Here is a 20,380-nt window from a genome sequence, read left to right on the forward strand (position 1 = left end):
GGAAAACAACATGAAGTTTCCTCAAAAGTTGAAGAGAAAATAGAACTACAATATTATCCAGATTACCCTCTTCTCCGTAGAATGGAGAAAAAAAATTATAGTATTAAAATGGAATTGTGTACACCAGTGAAAAAAAGAAACTAGTTTCACTTCTACACATGAGTAACTATCAAAAAAAGAACTGTAATTAAAAAGGGCAAGGAAATGTAAATTTATTTACAAGACTTTCTAAAGTGGGGAAATATATATATATATATATATAAAATATTCTGCTTAGGCATACATAGATAGTGAAATCAGCAAAATTAAGTAAAGGGAAGGTTATTCCAAAATTCAGACTAATAATTATCTCATAGAGCAAAGAAGCCATATTCTTCTTTAATCTAAAATTTTGACTACAAAACCAATGAGAACGCAAAAGTTTTTAAGCCAAAGTGATTGCTGCAGAGTTGGTGTGAACTGAGATCATGGAGTGACTGCACTTTGGCTCAGAGCCCAGAACAGAGCTGGACAGCTGTGGAGGGCACTGGGCCCATGGCATTCTGACCAGAAGTTTTTGGGTTGTGCCAGACCACAGAAACCACTACACCCTGGACCCTCACTTGCTCTTCCTGTATCTGCAGCGGCTGAGCAGTGATAAGTAGTGAACTTGTGGGCTGTGAAATGGCCATTCCCTGAGAACGTGGGTCAGTCCTAAAGTGTCCTTGAGTTCGATTCCTGGGAGAGAGAGAGAGAGAGAGAGAGAGAGAGAGAGAGAGAGAGAGAGAACTATACAAATTTGGAGCTATTCCTTGAGGGCATCATACAGATTTAGAGATGGGAAAGAAAGGTTATAAATAGATTTTTGGTTAAAACAACAGCAAACATGTGAAGAGCATAAAAGATTACAAACCCAGGAAAGAATGTGGATTCACATGCCATTTAGACTCTAAGATCAGGCAGTCATTTTCCTCTATTTTGATCATAAACTCTTTTTCACTGTTGAACCACTCCGCAAAGAAAAGACCACTGATTCCAATTTTAAATCAAATTAAGCAAGTTTATATTGTGTACACAAAGAAAGCTGGCCAGGACTGTCTCTCCCAACCCTGGGCTAGAGATCAGCACCCCAGCTCTCCAGAAAAATGTTATAGCACAAAAAGTTGCAAAGGGAGGTGTCTTGAGAACTTATAGCAAACAGGATTTTGACAAGCATAATACAATGATCTGCATGGCTTAACATTTCAAGGTAGGGAATAAATTCAGATCCCAACATCAGAATTTATGAGGTGCTGCTGAGGTTTAAGAGAGGGTTGTTATCTGGTCAGGGAGACCCAGGCATGGATGAGTTCAAGGCATGGGCAGGCATTCCAAATAAGTTGAGAAATCTCAGGAATTTATAGTAAAACAGAAATGAACTTTTCATGAATTTGTGAGGAGATGCATCCCAATCTTAAAATGGAATTAGGCTGAGTTTATCAGTCACTTGGTGGTTCCGAAGTAAATGGAAAATAGAGGTGATTTTCATGAAAATGGAATAGTTTCTCTATTCATCAGGAAATTGAATGTCAATTTTCCTTTTCTACACCATCATTAAATTGTTGGTCATGTTGACAACTTAACCAAAAGAATGGTATTCATATAATAAATGCACTGTTTTCATTCTATGTGCACGATAGGTAATGTACCCACGTGATTCAGTTTGTTACATCACAGAGAACTGAAGCATCCTTTAGGCATTAGTAAGGCTCACAGCCACAGGAATTATTTTCAGCCTGGGGTGAGCTTTATTGTACCTCCTGTCTATGTTGTACCTATGACAAAAACACTTCAGGTATCTGAAATGACCCCTTAAAAAGTTGATACATTTATTTATTCAACAACTGAGAGTCAAAATAAATAATAATTTTAAAACACATAATATTACTCATATAACACTGTACAATGGTCCAGTGATCTTTGGAAAAGTAACCGAGGAATAAATTGCGCTGAACTTCAGTTCTATTAAACCATCTCCCACCAAAGACAGGGACTCCGTGAGCCTGCACTTGCACAAGCCACTGAAGGGGGAGCGAGGTGTAGGGCGGAGTGACAGCTGTGCCTAAGTGGCCTTGCACAGCCCAGAGGGCGCTCCAGGCAAGGCCAGTGTTGAGCAGAGGGCACAGCTACATGCCTGACCCCATAGTGCCCACCCTGTCCAATGGAAAGCTGAACTCTAGATCTCCTTCTTTCTCAGGAGTGGCTGAGGAGCCTGAGGAAGTCCTTGCTCTACCCCGCTTAGTCCCGGGTGTCCTCCCACACTCCCTTTTGAAAACCTCTTCCTTGGAGAATCTTGCTCCTAAGTACAAGAAGCTGTCTTTCCAGATTAAGATCAACTCCTTTGCCCTGGACTGCTCCCTCTCATTTGCAAATGACTCTAAGGCAGGTCTTCTCACAGCCAGGAGCCCTGCAGGGACTGACCCCTCCCCACTTCACTATGCCCAGCTCCTCACTGTTCCAGCAGCCACACCTTTGGCTCTGCTTTCACTCCAAGCCAGACAATGCCTTAAATTACTGATTGAAGACACCAGACCCCTAAGTATCACTTCCTGTCAATCCAGGTAACCTGGTTAGGTCTGCCTTTAGAAATCATCCTTGGCTTCCCTTACTAACTGACTCTTCATTTATCTTCTTGGTCATCACTGACTTGAAGTCCTTCCCTTTCTTGTTCCATCTCCAACTGTGCCCACAAGCTCAGCCTCAACCCAGGATGAACCTGACTTTCACCGTAACCCTAAGGTGCTGAACCCACAGGCAGTGCCATATGAACGAATGATACCACCCTCACTGGGCAAAGTGGGTCTGGGGCACCTGTAGCCCTCCCTTCAAGCCCGAGGGTGCTGCTGTCTGTGGCACATAGGCACCACCGACCTTGTCATAAACATAAGCTGGGGATACAGCTCAGTTGGTAGAGTGCTTGCCTTGCAATCCCCAGCACCACATACACACCCACAAAAATTGGCAAATCTTACTGTATGTTAATTGTATCTCAATAAAATTGACACAACAATTAAAAAAAAAAAAAAGCAGATGAGCCCTCAGGTGAAAGTGCCCAATCCTATCTCCATTTCTAAGACCTCATCCAAGGAAGACCTCTGCCTTCTGCCCCTGAGGCTGAACCAAGTTCTCTCCCTCTGAGCACTGCCACTTCACACTTGTCCTGGACCCTGTCCTGCCCAATCCCAGGCTTTCAGGTGCTGCTTATACTAGAGACCTCTCAGGCTTTTGTACACTAATGGCCTTCCCCACCTGTGTTGGAACCCACCCAGGTGCTAACATCTTACAATTTATAAAAACACAACTACACCTCCCTTGAGATATTTGGCTCTCACCCCTTCAACACTACCCTTCAGGAAAACTGTTTGCAAACACAGCTGCTCCCTTCCTTCTGGAGCATTCTCTTGGGCACTGCCCCCTGTGGTATCACCCTCTGCTTGACAAAGACACTGCCCTCTCGGGACAGCAGTGCTCTGGGTCAGGCAGAGTGCAACCCTCTGGCTCCAGCTTCCCTGCTGTCCCTTCCTCCTGCCAGCTCCGCCCCTGAGCCACCAGCTCCGCAGCTAGCTCAGCCTCCTCCTGGCGGCTTCTGCTACTTGGGGTTCCTCCTCCCACCTTTTTGTATTTTCCATTCCTTTGCTCTGCTCTGTCTTTGCTCTCTTGATTTTTTGGTTGCACTCTCCTGAAGGGACCTGCTTATATGGATTTCATTAACAAATCTAAAATCAAACCAACTTCCTCTACCCCATGAGCTGCTGCATTGACCCCAACAGTTCTTTTTCTGTCTTTTCTTTAAATAGTCTTTAAATAGCTGTAAATGCAAAATTCATCTTCAGTTCTATATTTAGTACCCTCCAATAATCAATCATTTCTCTTAGTGTAAATTCAAAACCCTCTACAGGGTTACTAATGATCCACAGGAACAAGGCTCTACCCCTCCCCAGGCTGACCTCTGTCCACCTCCCCAGTCACTCTGCCTCCCTCTTCTGTCCTGCATGCCACCATCTCAGCCTGGACTTCTCTGTCCACTTCTGCTCTCCTCCTCCCAGCAGTGAAGGTTAAGCACTTGGTGGGCAGAGCTTCCCTAACCCCCTGCTGATGCAGGCCTTGCTAAGGTCTGCCTTCACGCAGTAGGAGACCTCCTACTTCAGGGGATTAAAAGTATTTGTGGAATTAAGGAATGGAATCTGTCAGGGTGTGTGTGTGTGGGGGGGGGAGTGGCAGAGATCTCCTAAATCCTGGGTGAGCAAAGGAACTTGTGAAAGAAATTTGTATTATGCCACAGGGCCTGACTCCAGTCTTCTAATCCCTCTACCCCCTTCCTTCCTTCCCTGGAATTTCATTAAATAGAAAATATTAGAAGTCTAGCTTACCCAAGATAAATGCTTAGCACTTTAAAAATCTTTATTTGTTCTCTTATTACTAAGAGATAATGGAGGACAAAACACAATTCCAAAGTCTTGGTTTGCTTTTTCATTCATTCTTTTTTTTTTTTTAAGAGAGAGAGAGAGAAAGTTTTTTTAATATTTATTTTTTAGTATTCGGCGGACATAACATCTTTGTTTGTATGTGGTGCTGAGGCTCGAACCCGGGCCGCACGCATGCCAGGCGAGCGCGCTACCGCTTGAGCCACATCTCCAGCCCCCTTTTTCATTCATTCTTGCCACAGCTGTCATACATCAGGTTTGAGGTGTGCAAGGCCAGTTTCCCAACAGTGCATAAGAGGTTAGAACTGCCTGTCCCTATGCTGTGCAAATGCAGGGGAATCCCTCAGGGACCAGTCGCCTTGCTGCCTTCTCAGGGCTTTTCTAACAGCCTCCTTGAAGTCTTTGTTCCTCGAGCTGAAGACACTGGGTTCAGGCCACGCGTGCCATCACCAGGCACTGAGACTGCAGATTCCCAGCAGAAGAGAAACATGCCTGAGGACAGAAGGTCCCCACATAGAAGCCCATCTTCTGACGTCTCGTGGGCGGGGGACCTCAAGTCACTGATTCCTTACAGCCACAGGACCCTCTGCACACTAGCAGGAATGCTCAGCCTGGGCTCCGAAGCCAGAGTCCTGGTCCTGCCTGGCCCCAGGAGCTGCTGCCTGCAGACTCTCCCTACCTAATGAAGACCTGTCCTCTCACTCCGACTCCACAGCGGCTGCGCTGCCTTCTGATAGCTTTTCTAACAGCCTCCATGAAGTCTTTGTTCCTCAAGCTGTAGATGACTGGGTTCATCAGTGGTGTGACCACAGTGTAGAAGACAGAGATGATCTTGTTGATTTCGGGTGACAGGTGGGCACTGGGGCGCACATACATGGAGATCATGGTCTCATAGTAGATGGTGACAACAGCCAGGTGGGACCCACAGGTGGAGAAGGTCTTCCTCCGTCCAGAAGCTGAAGGGATCCTCAATATGGAGGACACAATGAAGACATAGGACACAAGGGTCAGGAGAAAACAGACGCACAGCACTGCGACCGACAGGACAAAGATGGCCATCTCGGTGATGTGGGCACTGGAGCAGGAGAGTTGCATGAGTGGCGGGAGGTCACAGAAGAAGTGGTTGATCTGGTTGGGCCCACAGAAGTCCAGCTGGGAAATCATCATGGATGGCAGAAAGCCTGTGCCCACCCCTGTCAACCAGCAGAGGGCCACCAGGTGCCTGCAGGTGCAAGGGCTCATTAGGAAGGGGTAGTGCAGTGGACTGCAGATGGCCAGGTACCGGTCGTAGGCCATCGTGGCCAGGAGGAAACACTCAGTAGCCCCAAAGAACACGAAGAAGTAGAGCTGTGCCATACAGGTGGAGAAGGAGATGGCCCGGCCCCAGGAGGCCAGGTTGGTCAGGAGAAGGGGCACGATGGTGGACGTGTACCAGATCTCCAGAAAAGAGAGGTGCTGGAGGAACGTGTACATGGGGGAGTGCAGGCGCCGGTCCTGGCTCACCACTGCGATGATGACGATGTTCCCGGTGAGGGTCAGGAGGTAGATGAGTAGGAAAATGGTGAAGAGCAGGGTCTGCCACTCCTGAAGAGTCCGGAATCCGAGCAGCTGAAACTCGGTGACTGCAGACACATTTGGGGCTTGCATCGTCTGGGGGCAGGGACTGCAGAAAACATGTATGATAAGCACGGGGTGCGAGGACAAGAATATTATGACCATTGGTGTTTGGACCTTCAGGGCTTTTTTGTTTTGTTTTAGGTTTGCATGTGCTGCTCTTGGGAGGTTCAAATGCACAATCCCATGCTCCTTTTATTTGACCACATTTGGATCTGAATATCAATGGCTCTAGGCTTCCTGACCCAGTCACTCCTCCTGACCCAGTCACTCCTCTGTCTCCTCAGTGAGGATTGCAAATGTGTTCTGTTTTCAAACCTCAGCATGGCCTTGTCTCTTGACCAGAAGCCTGGGGTCCCCATTGGAGCACGTGCAGGCTTAGGCCATGAACACCCCCACCTACCGTTCATCTGTACCCCGAAGGAGTGGTGTGCATGGGTCTCAGCTAGTCCCTCACTTGGGCTGTGTCCTCCCCCATGCTGGGAGGTGCTGCAGGTTTCCAGCTCACCCTCTCCTGGCCAGCAGTGGCCACCACTCTGCTGGAATTGTTCCAGTTTGCCAAAAGCCTGGTTTTTACTCTCTGTAAATGAGAGGTGAAGCACACATCAAAGGTCCAGCTGTGCTGCCTCCATGGGCTGCCCACCCCCATGGACTCCTTCCCTGGTGGAGACTGTTCCTTTCTTCAGTGGTCCTTAGTCCTCTGCTTCATTTATGAGTTGGTTTGTGCATTTGCTTGTTGTAGTGGGGGTTGAACCCGGGCCTCACTCATGCAAGGCAAGTGCTCTACCACTGAGCTCCACCCCAGCCCTTTGGATTTTAGATAGGGTCTCGCCAGTTGCCCAGGCTGGCCTTGCACTTGCCACCCTCCTGCCTCTGCCTCCGAGAAGCTGGGATCACAGGCATGACCACCACCACCCCCAGCTCCCCTGCTTGCTTTGTCCACTGCTCTCAGGACCCCTCCCTCTTCCTGATCAGCTCGTCACTTAATATCCATGACCTTCCTCTGGGTTCCACCGCAGCTGGCTCTTCACGTTTGCAAACTCTCAGGGTTTACAGCAGCTCAACATGCAGCTCTTGACTTTACTCATTCATTCATTCATGATGCTGGGGTTGCACCGGGCCTCCTGCTAGCCTGACTCTAGGTTCAGTCTCTCAGCTCTTAACCCTCAATTTCATGTGTCAGTCTTGAATATTAGGGTGCAAACAGCTGTCCTATCTGAAATGCACCACAGATGTTCACTCAGCTCCTGAGACTTCTGTGACCTCACCTCCACCCAGCCTCCCAGAGCTGCCCACCAGACCCTTGGTGCAGCTGTCCATCCCCACAAGGGGGTACTCTTCACCACTGCTCAACCAGAAACCTTGACTTTGACCCAATATTAGACTGTTCTGCAAAATCAGCTGGCTCCACCTGCAACTATTTCCAGGTCCAGGGGGATCACTATTATCCACCCACTTTGCTTGCTGCCTGGAATAGGTGGCACCATCTCTCACCCTGATGGCTGCAGCGCTCTCCCTGTGGCCCTCCATGACCACTGTGCCCTACTCAGTAACTCAGTCTCTGTGAGGAAGTGAAAGCGCATCTTACACAGGGGCACAGAGGAGCTGCGGATTGTCCCTGGTTGGTGAACAGAACACTGGCCAGTCCACGCACTCCCCTGAGGACCCTCTCTTCTGCTGATTTGCCACTTTGCTCATCATCTCCAAGACTGCAGTTCGGTTTTTTGCTGTGTTCTGTTTTCTCCTCTTGTGCCTGGGCAAAAGCATCAGGAAGGCTATGTCCACTGAACATGGAACCTTTACATGGACTGAAGATGACACCGTAAGCAGCAGGAAGCCTCACGCACACACTGGATCTCTTAAATCCAGCTCAAGACGAGGCCATGGGGACCCCAGGGCATTCTTGGTTGGCTGGGCCCTGCTGGGTCCTCTTCCCTGCCTCTCACACCTGGGTCTGCTCTTCTCCTTGCCCATTTGGCTCCTGACTCTCATCTCCTCTGGGTTCTTCTAGCCACCCAGATCTTGCCTTTCTGTCCCCTTCACAGGCCCCTGGGATATTGTCCCTGGACATATCTGCGGGCTCATTTCCCACATCCTTTTGCCCCCTCAGAGACCACTTCCTGCCTGAAGTCTGGAGGAGCTGGTCACCTGTGTGACCAGCAGTTGACACCATCCAAGGCAAGTGCTGCCCCTTGGCCTGAAGAGCATATCCCAGCAGTTCTGCCTCCGACCTTCGCATGAACAACCAGGGGATGCTGGGTGCTGGAATTTAACCACATAGAAGGATTTGCTCCAAGACTGGGCGATACTTAGAAGCTGTCTGGGCACACAGCCATGATAGAGCTATGTCCCCAGATTCTTATAGTTATTAACTACACCATCTTGGAACATGGTCTTTTCCTGCCTTGGCTTTCTCACTTTTTGTGTGTGACATTATCATGTAATTAAGTAAATCTATTTACTGTTCCTTTTAAATGTAATATCCTGCTTATCTCGCTCACTTTTACAGACCCTTATATACACCTTATATCATACGCTGCCTGCTTCAGTACTAGGGCAACCAGCATAAACTCAGGTCTAATTCTGTAGTTTTTCTTTTCAAATTATATGAGAATAAACACAATCAAGAATATTATCGTTCTTTTTTTTGATGTTTTTTAGATGTCAATGGACCTTATTTATTTATTTATATGCAGTGCTGAGAATCGAACCCAGTGCCTCACACATGCTAGATAAGTGCTCTATCACTGAGCCACTTACCCCAGCCCCTTTATTGTTCTTACATGCCATCTGCCTACAGTACATTAAATGGCTTTGATGTCTCAGGAAGCCTTTTTAAGTTTTTGTTGTTGTTGTCATTACAGTTTTATATCCCAGCACATTTAGGCAAGACCATCTCTTTCCACATAGGCAGAGCAAGTTGCCCTGACAAGGAGGAATCCACAACCATAGCCAGGAAACTGTGCCCTTGGATATGAAACACATACCATGCTGATTTTCTCCTTGAAAAGCTGCCTCATCTGCATGCGCCTCCCCTGCTGTCCCTCTGGCCATCACACGGAGACCCAAGGGCTGCTGCTCTGAAAGCTGCCTTGCCCTCCTCTGACCCAAAGTCCGCCTGCATTTTCATTGTGAGAGCTGGAACTTGTCTCTCCTGCTGGTGTCTGGCTCTGGGTGGAGCAGGCTTCTCCTTTCACAAACCCTGGGTATCTTGGGGACCTGGTCCTACTGAGAATCCTTTTCCCCAATGTGTTCTATAATTTGCCAATCAAGTCTGTAAACAATGGAAGCTAACTTCTGATATTCCTCTGTGTCCACTGAGGCTTTGTTGTGGATAAAACGTTGAGATAGAAGCAATTTGCACATTCTTTTTAAAATGGATTTAATTTTTTCTTAACTTAGAATGGGTCCTACCTTTGCTATAATATATGTATATATATGTGTGTGTATATATATGTATTGTGTACATATCTATATGTATGTGACAGCAATAGTAGGACCATATACATATACACATATATGTATATACACATGTCTAATATATATCTCCATGTTCAAACTAACTCATTCAATTAAAGAAATATTGCAAAAGTCATTCTTTCTTTATTTATTTATTTATTTATTTATTTGTTTATTTATTTATTTATTGGTACTGGGGATTGTACTCAGGGGCACTTGACCACTGAGCCACATCCCCAGCCATATTTTGTGTTTCATTTAGAGACAAGGTCTCACTGAGTTGCTTAGTGACTCACCATTGCTGAGGCTGGCTTTGAACTCCTGATCCTCCTGTCTCAGCCTCCTGAGCCATTGGGATTACAGATGTATGCCACCACACCCAGCTTAAAGCTCATTCTTGGCCTGGGGATGTAGCTCAGTTGGTAGAGTGCTTAACTTAAGTGCACAAGGCCCTGGGTTCAATCCCCAGCACCATTAAAAAAAAAAAAAAGGCTCATCCTTAGTGAATTTCTCAATCTAAAAAAATGTAACATATGAATTACAGACAAATTGGAAAGGTTTATCAACCCAGGTCTTAAGTATAGCAGGATTTATTTTTAATCTAAGTATGTGGAAGTCTGTCTATTTAAGATTTAATTTGTTAATACTTCTAGTAAAAGTGATTTTGAATATTTCAGTTTAAAAGAATGTGTTGAAGTATTGAATAAAGAAGTTAAAAAATAGAAACTTTTTTTGCTTTTTTAATCAATCATTAATTTAATAAATACCTGCATGTTAAGCACCTACTACATACCTTGAACTCGTTGGAGTATTAGGATACACAAGAGAATCACACAAATACCGTGATAGAGAAGGCTGCATCATTAGTTATTTTTTGATGCTGATTTGACTAATATATAGTTTTTTTTAAAAAAAATATGATTTATATGTATAATTTTAGAAAATTTGGAAAATGAAAGAAATTACAGACAAAATGTATATTTCCAAATACCCAGAGTGCTGTCACCCAGAGTCAGGCTCCTGGTGCTCTGCCTGGTGCTCTGCTCCACTCCTGGTGTGGCCCACCTACTGGGTCACACAGTAGGGGTTCTAGTCTATAGTCTGTAGCTTGTCTGCAGGTTTTTTTTTTTTTTTTTTAATGGTTAATGTCCTGACTAGTGCGGTAGCCCATTCCTGTAATCCCAGTGTTTGGGAGGCTGAGGCAGGAGGATCATGAGTTCAAAGGCAGTCTTGAAAACTTACAAGGCACTAAGCAACTCAGTGAGACCCTGTCTCTAAATAAAATACAATAATAGGGCTGAGATCTGGCTCAGTGGTCAAGTACCCCTGAGTGCCCCTGAGTGCCCCGGGTACCCCTCCCTCCCAAAATAATAATAATAGTTAATGTCCGTGATAGGCCTTTTCTCTCTAGTGGGAAAATTAGCATACTGTTTATGGATCCTGTTTCAGGATGGACTATTTCCATCTGATGCCATTATAGCTCTTCTAAGACCTGAGACCTTGCAGAGAGAGGCTTGGTGGGGCCTGCAAAGCAGATTGTGTATTCTTTCTTTGTCAGCTGCAGAAATAAGGTGACAGACCTATGTGCAGGTCAACCCCAGCTGGAGAAAAGGAGAAGGCCAGCTGCAGGTTTTCAGACCATCTCAGCTCACCTCCACAGGCCAGAGGGGCCCTGGGACGAAGCAATGCACACAGCCACCACCAGAATGTATCAGCTGCAAAGTCAGTCCAGCTGCCCAGTGAGAGCTGGTCATGGCGGGCAGGGGCATCAGGAGGCTACTGTCCAATGTTCCTTCATGTCATGACAGGGTGGGCTTCCCTATCCTGCAGCAAGGAGACACTAGCTGGAGACACATCGTCTCTAGAAGGAAGGGAATATTGACATGGCTTGAAATGTATAAAGTGCAGGGCACAGTGTGCATTTGTATATTCCCACAGGATTAAAGACATCAACCTCTGTGCACCCACAGGCTACAGGAACTTAGTTTTGGAAGGCCCTGCTCTGTGCTCCTCTCTCACTCAGTCATTGCTATGGTGTGGCTATTACGTGTCCCTCAAGGGTTCATCCACTGGGAGTGTGGATGAGCCCCAGAGAGATGGTGATACAGCCAACAGGGCCAGCCAGAGCCTGTGCCATGCTGTTTGGACTTTCAGCCACCAAAAGTATCAGCTAAATTGTTCTTTTCCTTATAAAGTCAACCCATCTTACATATTGTGTTAAAGTAATGCAAAATGAACTCATGCATTCATCTTCCCCTCTTCCTCCCAGCCCAAGTCACATGGTCATTCCTTCCAAGAACCTTTTCTTCCTGTGTGCACCATGATTTCTGATAGTGACTTAAGAAAGTAATATGTCCTAAGAAATGCTCATTTGTAGTCATTAACTGCATAGTGGATCAAGCATCCTATTACTGGCTTCTCATATTGAACGTGGCACACTTATTTTTGAATTGCTTATTAATTAAGAATTATGTTGTGAAATTGGGTTTGGTGTGGTCTATCTGTAATCCCAGCAACTTGTGAAACTGAGGCAGCTTTAACAACTTTGCAAGACCCCATCTCAAAACAAGAATTTAAAAACAGGCTGGGGAAGTAATCCAATGGTAGAACACTCCTGAGTTGAATCCTCAGTAACACACATACACACACAAGGTTACACTGTTGAACTAAAAATAAGTATCCATTTGTGCATAACACTAAATTAATACATTTACTAATGTGTAAATATTTAAATTTTATCTTGGATTAATATTTTAATTTTTTAATATTTTCCAGTAAATTTTAAAATTTTTTCTTCATAGGTACATAGTTAATTTATTGCTGCACAGAGAAGTTTGAAATTCTGAAATGAGTTAGCACCATGATATTGGTGATATTATGAGTAGCCTGGCTATGTTATGGTAACTGCTGTAGATATTTTGGTTCAATAAAAGGAAGCGTGTTCTAAAACTCAGGCTGAAGTTGCGTGGAAGACTATCCCTTGCTTGGGTATTACAGAAGGACAGGTGATTTGATAGGATAGACAGTCAAGTGTTTTCTAAAAATTTAATTCTATAATTTCATAGACAAAATGGTGGGGACACAGAACTAAGGTGGGGACACAGTTTGTTGACAAACCTAAACTCAACTTTGTCAGTATAGGAATTGCCTCAGCACAGGGTCGCAGGGGAGGGATTTCCCAGGAGTGCCAATCAAGGCTTTACTGCCCCAAAGCCCCAGCCCCTCATCCTAACACTGCACCATTGCTAACCTGCAGAGAGGGCTTGATGTGCAATGGGTACGTTAGATGTCCAAGTCCTGCAACCTAAGTTATTGGAAGAATTATTGTCACATATATTATTTTTATTTCTATTTTTTTAATAAAGGACTGGGATTATCTTAATAGTCTATGTCATTTCTTGCTGCATTGTCTGTGTACCTATTTGATCCCCTGGGCTATTATGAATAATGCTTTGCATTCTTCCCAGCAGGGTGACAGATGACATTGTATTTTATCAATATGTTAATGTCCCAGGAAAAATTGGGCCAAATGACTTCTTTTAAAAATTAGAACCATTCTCTGGAATCAAGTAATTGAGTTAAACTAGTGAATTAGCTGAAGCAACCAGCCACAGAGGATAAATGAACAGGCTCGAAACCACCAGTCACTCTTTCCAGGACAGCCACATCCTGAAACTGGCAGCCCACTTGCTGTTATACTTGTCACCACCCGACTCATAACTAGAGAGGGAGCCTCACAGAGGAACAGCTCTGTTTGGAACACACCCTGGAGATAAGGAAACTCAGAACAATTAGCCTCTGCAGACAACAGTGTCCCCAGAGACCTGCACTTCCTCTTCTTTCTCCTGTGGTGTTCTGTGGCTGGGGAGCGGGTCTTTGGAAGAGCATCCGCTGGGTCATATCAGAGCCACATGCTCCACTCTTAGTTTCCACCACGCCTTATTTAGAAGCCATGTCACCACAGGGCACAGGCAGAGAAGTCCGTGTGAACCCCAGGGTCACTGCAGGGGCAGGTGGGAACATGGGGTATGCAAGTCGTCTCAGCTTCAAACTGCTCTTGGGACAGTCACGGGATTTCAGGTGCTACCTCAATAGAATGAAGCTCCAAGGGACACCAAGGGACGAGAACTAGTGATGGTTACACAAGCCATTCAAGGTCCCATCCAACCAGGCAGCTCAGGAGCTGGTAAGGGAGGCCCAAGGGGAAGAGACCAAAGCAGGCACAGCAGGGGGTGAACCTGCTGGGTGAAGGTAGACAGAGAGCATCCACCAGGGCTGGGACAGCTTCCGGCTTCCGGATGTAACTGCTGGGACAGGGCTTTCACCACCACATCCACCTAGGAAAATCAGCTCTTCAGAGTAATTTTACTTGTAAAGTTAAATTTTGGATGAATATTGCTTTTGAAGGGCCTAGTTAGGGTCACCTACCTTTACTTACACACTTTGAAAATATGTCCATTTCCAAAATAAGTTTATGCTAGAATCTCTAATCTGTTGGATTTTTTTTGTTGTTGTTGTTCTTTGGTTTTTGTTTCTTTGTTTAAGTGCTTTGCCTCCTGTTTCCATTTTTGGGAAACCACTTTCAAACATCATGATGAGTTTTTTCCTGATTTCCCTCCCACCTTGCCTCGAATTAATCCAATAACTATGTCCTTTATCTTCCTTTAAATGTCATAGAAGGCAGAAGAAAATTGTTTTTCCTCTGGCTCATGATTTTTCCTTCTTGTCCTGCAGTGGAATTTGTGGGAGACCCATACATTCAGACCCTCTTAGTGTGGACCTGCAGCAGGAGTGCTCAGGGCCAAGGTATGTTCTGTATTAAACTGTCATCCACAACTGCACGGTGTAAAGCCTGGACCTGATCTAGGCGGCCCCTGAAGAAGTGTGCAAGTACATGGCCTGGAGAAGTGCCCCCGCCTTTCTCCTGCGTTTTACACAGACTGGAGACTGGATCCACAGGAAGGGCTGGGGCGGCCTCCAAGCTCCCTGGAGAGCTTCCCAGACACCTCACCCAGTGGAGGTCAGGGAGGCCTGGCATATGTGTCTTCCATTTGTCAGATGCACAATGGGCCCTGTGCAGCTGCAGCCGGGGCAGGGCTGCCTCTAAAAAGCCGGCAGAGCACCCCATGACTTTACTGTGCCATTCCACCCCAGCTGCCCTGGGACATCCCTGAGGATATATAAAGCCTCTAGTTCACACTGACCCAAGGGCTTCCACACTGACTGCCTCATCCGCAGTGTAGACATACTGCATGCCATGACATTGGGATCCACTTCTTACCAACAATAATCACTCTTTCTGGAATAGCACACACAACTAGCCCTATCCAGTCTCCCTGGATGGCCACCTAGGAAGGAGACACATCAAATTCCTGAGGACCCAGCACACCAGAAAGACAGAGTCCTGCATCTTCGGCTGCTCTCTGCACACTGCTTCCTCTGAGTAGAATCCTCCAGAATGACAGGGCAGGCTGCATCTGCCAAGCCTCCGGAGCACCAACTTCAGACACAAGCTCCTTTGTGAGTTTTCAGGTCCGTCCCCGGGCTCACATGCTACCTGTGTTCTGCTGCCCCTCCCCGCAGTACTTGGGTCTGGAAATGTCCCCCTTCTGTGACACTATTTTGTCCATGTGCCAGTTTCCCCTGAAGGAGGACATGCACTCTGGTGCATGACACCTGAAATCATCTATTAAACCAGTAAGTGGTGGCCTGCAGCCAGCCTGAGAAGCACAGGACAGCACCGTCCAGTCCAGCCCTGTCCACAGCCAGTACTGCTCCCTACATGTGCTCAAGTGAAGACTCTCTCCCATCTAAAACACAGAGCGGGTGTAAGAGAGATGATGAGACTCTCTTGGGCTATCACATTTATTAACTTCCTGCAGGAGCTTGACTCCACTTTACTCTGTGCTGGCTCAGAGGAAAGGGACTTGGGAATAAAAATGTGAATAGAATGCATTATTGTCCCTGAATCAGGCAAATTGCATAGAATAATAATACAAACCACTCTTTAAATGTAGCATTATCACATAGATACAGTTTGTTGAAATGCAGGTGTGCCGCCTGGAGCTCTGGGCATGGAGAGTGCTGGGGAGGGCATCTGCCTCCTCGGCATCCACCTCTGGTAGGATGGTCCACTTTCACCACCACTGGACCCTGGGAGTGGTCAGAGCTTGGCCCTTCTCCCTGAATTCCTTCCATGGCAGCACCAAGGTGCACTGGGTGCCAGCATCCCTCCCTGGGCAGGGAAGGCTGGTGCTGTGCCTACAGGGAGTAAGAGACCACCTGGGTGGGCCAGGCTTCAGTGGGGCTTCTGGGGAGAAAATGCAGGGCTAGGAGCTCACACTCTTTAGGTCAGTGCAATAGAAAGCAGGAAACAGGGCTGGAGACACAGTTGCAGTGGAGTGTTTGTCCAGAATGTGCAAGGCCCTGGGTGTGACCCCAGCGTGAGCACTGAAAAAGGAAAACCATGAAAAATAAGAGCAGAAAATGGCAAGAGTGGGGAGCTTGTAAAGAAAGTGGAAACTTTGGCACTGTTGGAGAAGCTAGAACTACCTTATAATGTGGAATCCCACCTCCAGGTACAGACCCACCAGAAGAAACCAGGGTTTGGAAAGATTGCATGTGTATTTGTGCTCTTAGAGGCATTCCGCACACGGCTGAAATACAGAAGCAGCCCATGAGTTCCTGACAGAGGAGTTAATAGTCAACTGTGATGTGTGTGTGTGTGTGTGTGTGTGTGTGTGTGTGTGTGTGAGTAAAATGAAACATTATTACAGTTATACATGAAGAAATCTGCAACATGTTATGATGAGGATGATTGTTGCAGAGGTGACACTGAGTCAAGTAAGTCGACAGGAAAGACGAGTATTAGAGGAACGCACCTGGGTAAGTCACCTGGAGTGGGCAGGATGAGAGGGACAGAAAGCAGAAAGGAGTCACCAGCCACGGGGCATTGCAAGCAGGAAGTTATTATTTAACAGAGCGACAGCTGTGTACGGTGAAATGTTTAGGAGATTATCACTGTTTTCAACACTATTGATGTATTTACTATCACCGACTCTGTGCTTAAAAACAGGATTGTAAATTAAAAAAAAAATATTTTTAGTTGTAGATGGACAGAATACCTTTATTTATTTTATGGGGTGCAGAGACTTGAACCCAGTGCCTCACACATGCTAGGCAAGCACTCTGCCACTGAGCTACAACCCCAGCCCCCAGGATAGTCAATTTTTTGTTAAGTATATTTCACTCCATTAAAAAAAATGTCAGTGGGCTGGATTTATGGCTCAGTGGTAGAGTGCTCGCCTAGCATGCATGAGGCACTGGGTTTGATCTTCAGCACCACATAAAAATAAAATAAAGAGAAGTAAATGAAGGTAAAATAAGATGTTTGGAAAAAAAATGTCAGGGTTACAAATGCAGGGTGCAATTGCTTAAGTGGAAACAAACAGAGACATTTTAACAACCCCAAGCTGGAGGGAAATGCTGAGTCAGACCTGGTGCTCTTGAGGTCTCAGCTCAGGCTGTGGGGCTGGAAGATTGTGGATCCCTCAAGCAGAGAGGAGGGTGGGACCCCGGAGAGATGAGGGCCTTGGCCAATAGGGCTCCTCGTAAACAGGAGGCTGTGCAGAAACCAGGAGCCCAAACTTTGTTTATATGGTGCTGAAGATCAAACCCAGTGCCTCATGCATGCTAGGCGAGCACTCTACCACTGAGCCATAAATCCAGCCCCCTGCCAATAGGGAGTAAGCTAAGGCTAGCGGCAGAGGAGAACATGGGTTCTGTATTCCAGCCAGCTGATAGCTTCAGAGGAGGCTGGCCAGGGAGGCCAGAGGAGGTGTGGAGGATGGGCAGGGCTCCCCGGGGGTGGGGGGGATCCTAAACTTTGCACCCTGAGTAGATCAGGGTTAGGGTCAGGAATGGAGAGGCTGAGCATCAGAACCACCTTCACAACAAGGAGCATTGGCACAAAGATTGTTTACCCTGAAAGAGAGACCATGAGAAACAGGAATTCAAGTTAAATAATCAGATGCCTGGGAGGAGCTTCCTGCAGGGCTATTACCATCCACCCCACTACTGGCCCACTCCTAAGGGAAGTTTGTTTTTAAGAACAATGTTATAGACCTCATTAGCCTCCCAGTGTCAGAAAACAAGCAATTTTAGGCCTGGCCTTGTGGTGTAAGATGTAATTACAGGTAATTACAGCGGCTTGGGAGGCTGAAATGGGAGGATTGGGAGTTCAAAGTGAGCCTTATCAACTTAGTGAGGCCCTAAGCAACTCAGCAAGACCTTGTCTCCAAATAAAATATTTTTAAAAAGCTAGGGGATGTGGCTCGGTGGTTAATCACCCCTGGGCTCAAGCCCTGGTGCCAAAAAAAGAAAAAGAAAAGAAAGAAAACACTTTGAGCTTTGAGCTTAACAGCTCTAAAACAATAAGTGGGCTCCCCTCTCTCACCCCAACCTCCTAAAAACCACCATGACCCCACCAGTAATGGTGACCTTTCCTTAGCCTGCCATCATATGGGGGTGTCTGGGTTCAAATTACCCTAATTATCAACTTATCCATGCATGGGAGCCAATAGGTTGCTTTATTGTATTTCAAGTTTTGTGAATTAGATATTCCAGCCTCTGCCAGAGCCATGGGGACAGAACAAGATGATAAGAAAGATACAGATGTCATGCTGGATGCATAATGGTCACCTTTGAATTCTCTCCTACCTTCTTTCCCCACCCCCGCTTGCTAGTATTTGCTGAGTGTCATATGTGCCACTCCCTCTATGAAGTCCCGAGGACTCGGCAGTGAAAACAGGAGCCGACCCGACCCGAAGCAGCTCATCTTCTGACTCATTATCCTTGCTCCACTTATTTTGTCATCTCCTTTTCTGTCTTTAGTTAAATATATCCAGCTTATGCCAGGACCTCTCTTTGGCATGTGGTGCCTCTTAGCTCATGTGACCCTCTGCACAGCCTCGTAAGAGGGCCGCACTGACCTCCAGTGTGAGATGAAATGTAGCAGGGAAAGTGACCCAGCCCATCCCAGCCTCTTAGCAAGTGGCACAGCCTGCAACCTGGAACCAGGTCGGCTTCTCCAATTCCAGGCCCGCGGCCCTTTCCCTTTCTTCTCAAACCTCACATCTTCAGTGTCCTGCTCGAACCTGAAGTGCCAATCCATTTCATCTCTCCACCTCACTTTTGGGCAGGCAACCTCAGGGTCCTTTACACCCCACTGACTACCAAAGCCCAGGCCAGGATTTGGGCTCATAGGCATGAACCTTGGAGGACAGGCCAGGGCCTGAGTCATCTGGCCCAGCCACTCCCTGCAAACTTATCTTGCTGCCACTCCTCAGGCTCAGCATGAGCCTGGCTGGCCGACTCTGGCCACCTGGTGCCCCAGCTGCCTTCCTCCACAGCCACTGTGTGCACTGGTGGGGGATCTACCTGCAGCTTCACTCACCCCCACTCATCAGCAGACCTGGCAGGGTCTGTCTGGACCCTGCAGGCCACTGTAGAGTCCTCTGCTATATTCCTGCAGGACTGGTGGGTGATATTTCTCCCAGGTAATAACTTGTAATGACACATTGGCCTGACTCTGTGCTCATCTCTCTCAGTTGACCTCAAGGCTGCTTTAGAGATGAGGTCCTGGCTCTGTTCCTCATCCTCATGCCTCAGTCCCCAGGGTTCCGTGGCTACCAATAAACATAAACATGCACAGACAGACTGATTTGCCAGAAGCATGACCCACTGTCACCTTAAAACTCATCCATAGTGAAATTATACTTTGTTCAGATGACAGACATTCCCACCGACCTGCCAGCCTTCTGGATGACATTAAAGACCTCACTGTACTCCTACAACTCTGCCTCCCCTTGGGGGAGCAGGTCTTTGGTTAATCCCCTACCTGCTCCTGTCTCAGTCTCCCCCCTCCAATAGATGCACTGATGGTGGTGGGAAATGTGCCTTCCAACTAATACCTCTTTCTCACTTCCAGTGTATGCGTTGCCCCAATTGTAACACATCAGTCCATACTGGCTGTCAGCAAATGGGTGCCACATTTTTTAAAATATTTATTTTTTATGTGATGCTGAGGGTGGAACCCAGTGCCTCCCATGTGCTAGGCATGCGCTCTACCATTGTACAACCTCAGTCCCAGTGCCATATTTTTTAAACCTTCAGAATTGTTGCTGGGTTGTAGACCTATCATCATTATGTGCATCTATTCAGGTATCTCCTCTTCAATGGTTTCATTTCTTTATCATTAGATAATTCACAGAAGATAGAAAAACTAAAGTTGGTGGAAAGAAGATTAAGAAAAATGAGCATACTATATAAAGAAAAAGATTTAAATAATGACTATGCTATAGGAAGACCATGGAGTGGATCAGCAATAAAGAGAGGAAGGAGCTCAGTTATTCTTCAAATCTCCTGACCCTGGAAACATTAGTACCTGCTCCACTGGGAAGGTGCACAGCCTGGAGAGAAAGGTTCAGCTGGGCTCACCCTTAGGCAAATATGTGCCACCCTGTTGAGTTCACCTGAAATATCCTGAAGACCACAGAACCTGGCTACAATCAGCTAATCCCCTTCATTGATGCACTTCAGATTACTTTTGTTGTTGTTGTTGTTGTTGTTTTGGGGTTTTTTGTTTGTTTTTTTTAATGTTTATTTTTTTAATTATAGGTGGACACAATATCTTTATTTTATTTTATGTGGTGCTGAGGATTGAACCCAGTGCCTCCCGCATGCTAGGGGAGCGCTCTACCTCTGAGCCACAACCCCAGCCCTTACTTTGTAAAATTTTGTAAAACTTTGGACTTTTGAACTTTTGAGATAAGTAGTCAAATCTCCATAATGTCTCCCTTTCAGAT

General features: G+C 46.4%; 1 protein-coding gene across 1 annotated transcript; it reads right to left on the reverse strand.

Annotated features, from left to right (window-relative positions):
- Window positions 1-5,117: 5,117 nt before the first annotated feature.
- On the reverse strand, window positions 5,118-6,089 carry LOC308642525 (olfactory receptor 11L1-like; the record flags this gene model as incomplete). The annotated part of the gene is made up of 1 exon (XM_081281597.1): window positions 5,118-6,089. The coding sequence occupies one exon, from the start codon at window positions 6,087-6,089 to the stop codon at window positions 5,118-5,120; it is 972 nt and encodes a 323-aa protein (XP_081137723.1).
- Between the last annotated feature and the right edge of the window lie 14,291 nt (window positions 6,090-20,380).

The sequence above is a fragment of the Spermophilus citellus genome (assembly GCF_964194105.1).
Source record: "Spermophilus citellus genome assembly, chromosome: 1".
NCBI lineage: Eukaryota > Metazoa > Chordata > Mammalia > Rodentia > Sciuridae > Spermophilus > Spermophilus citellus.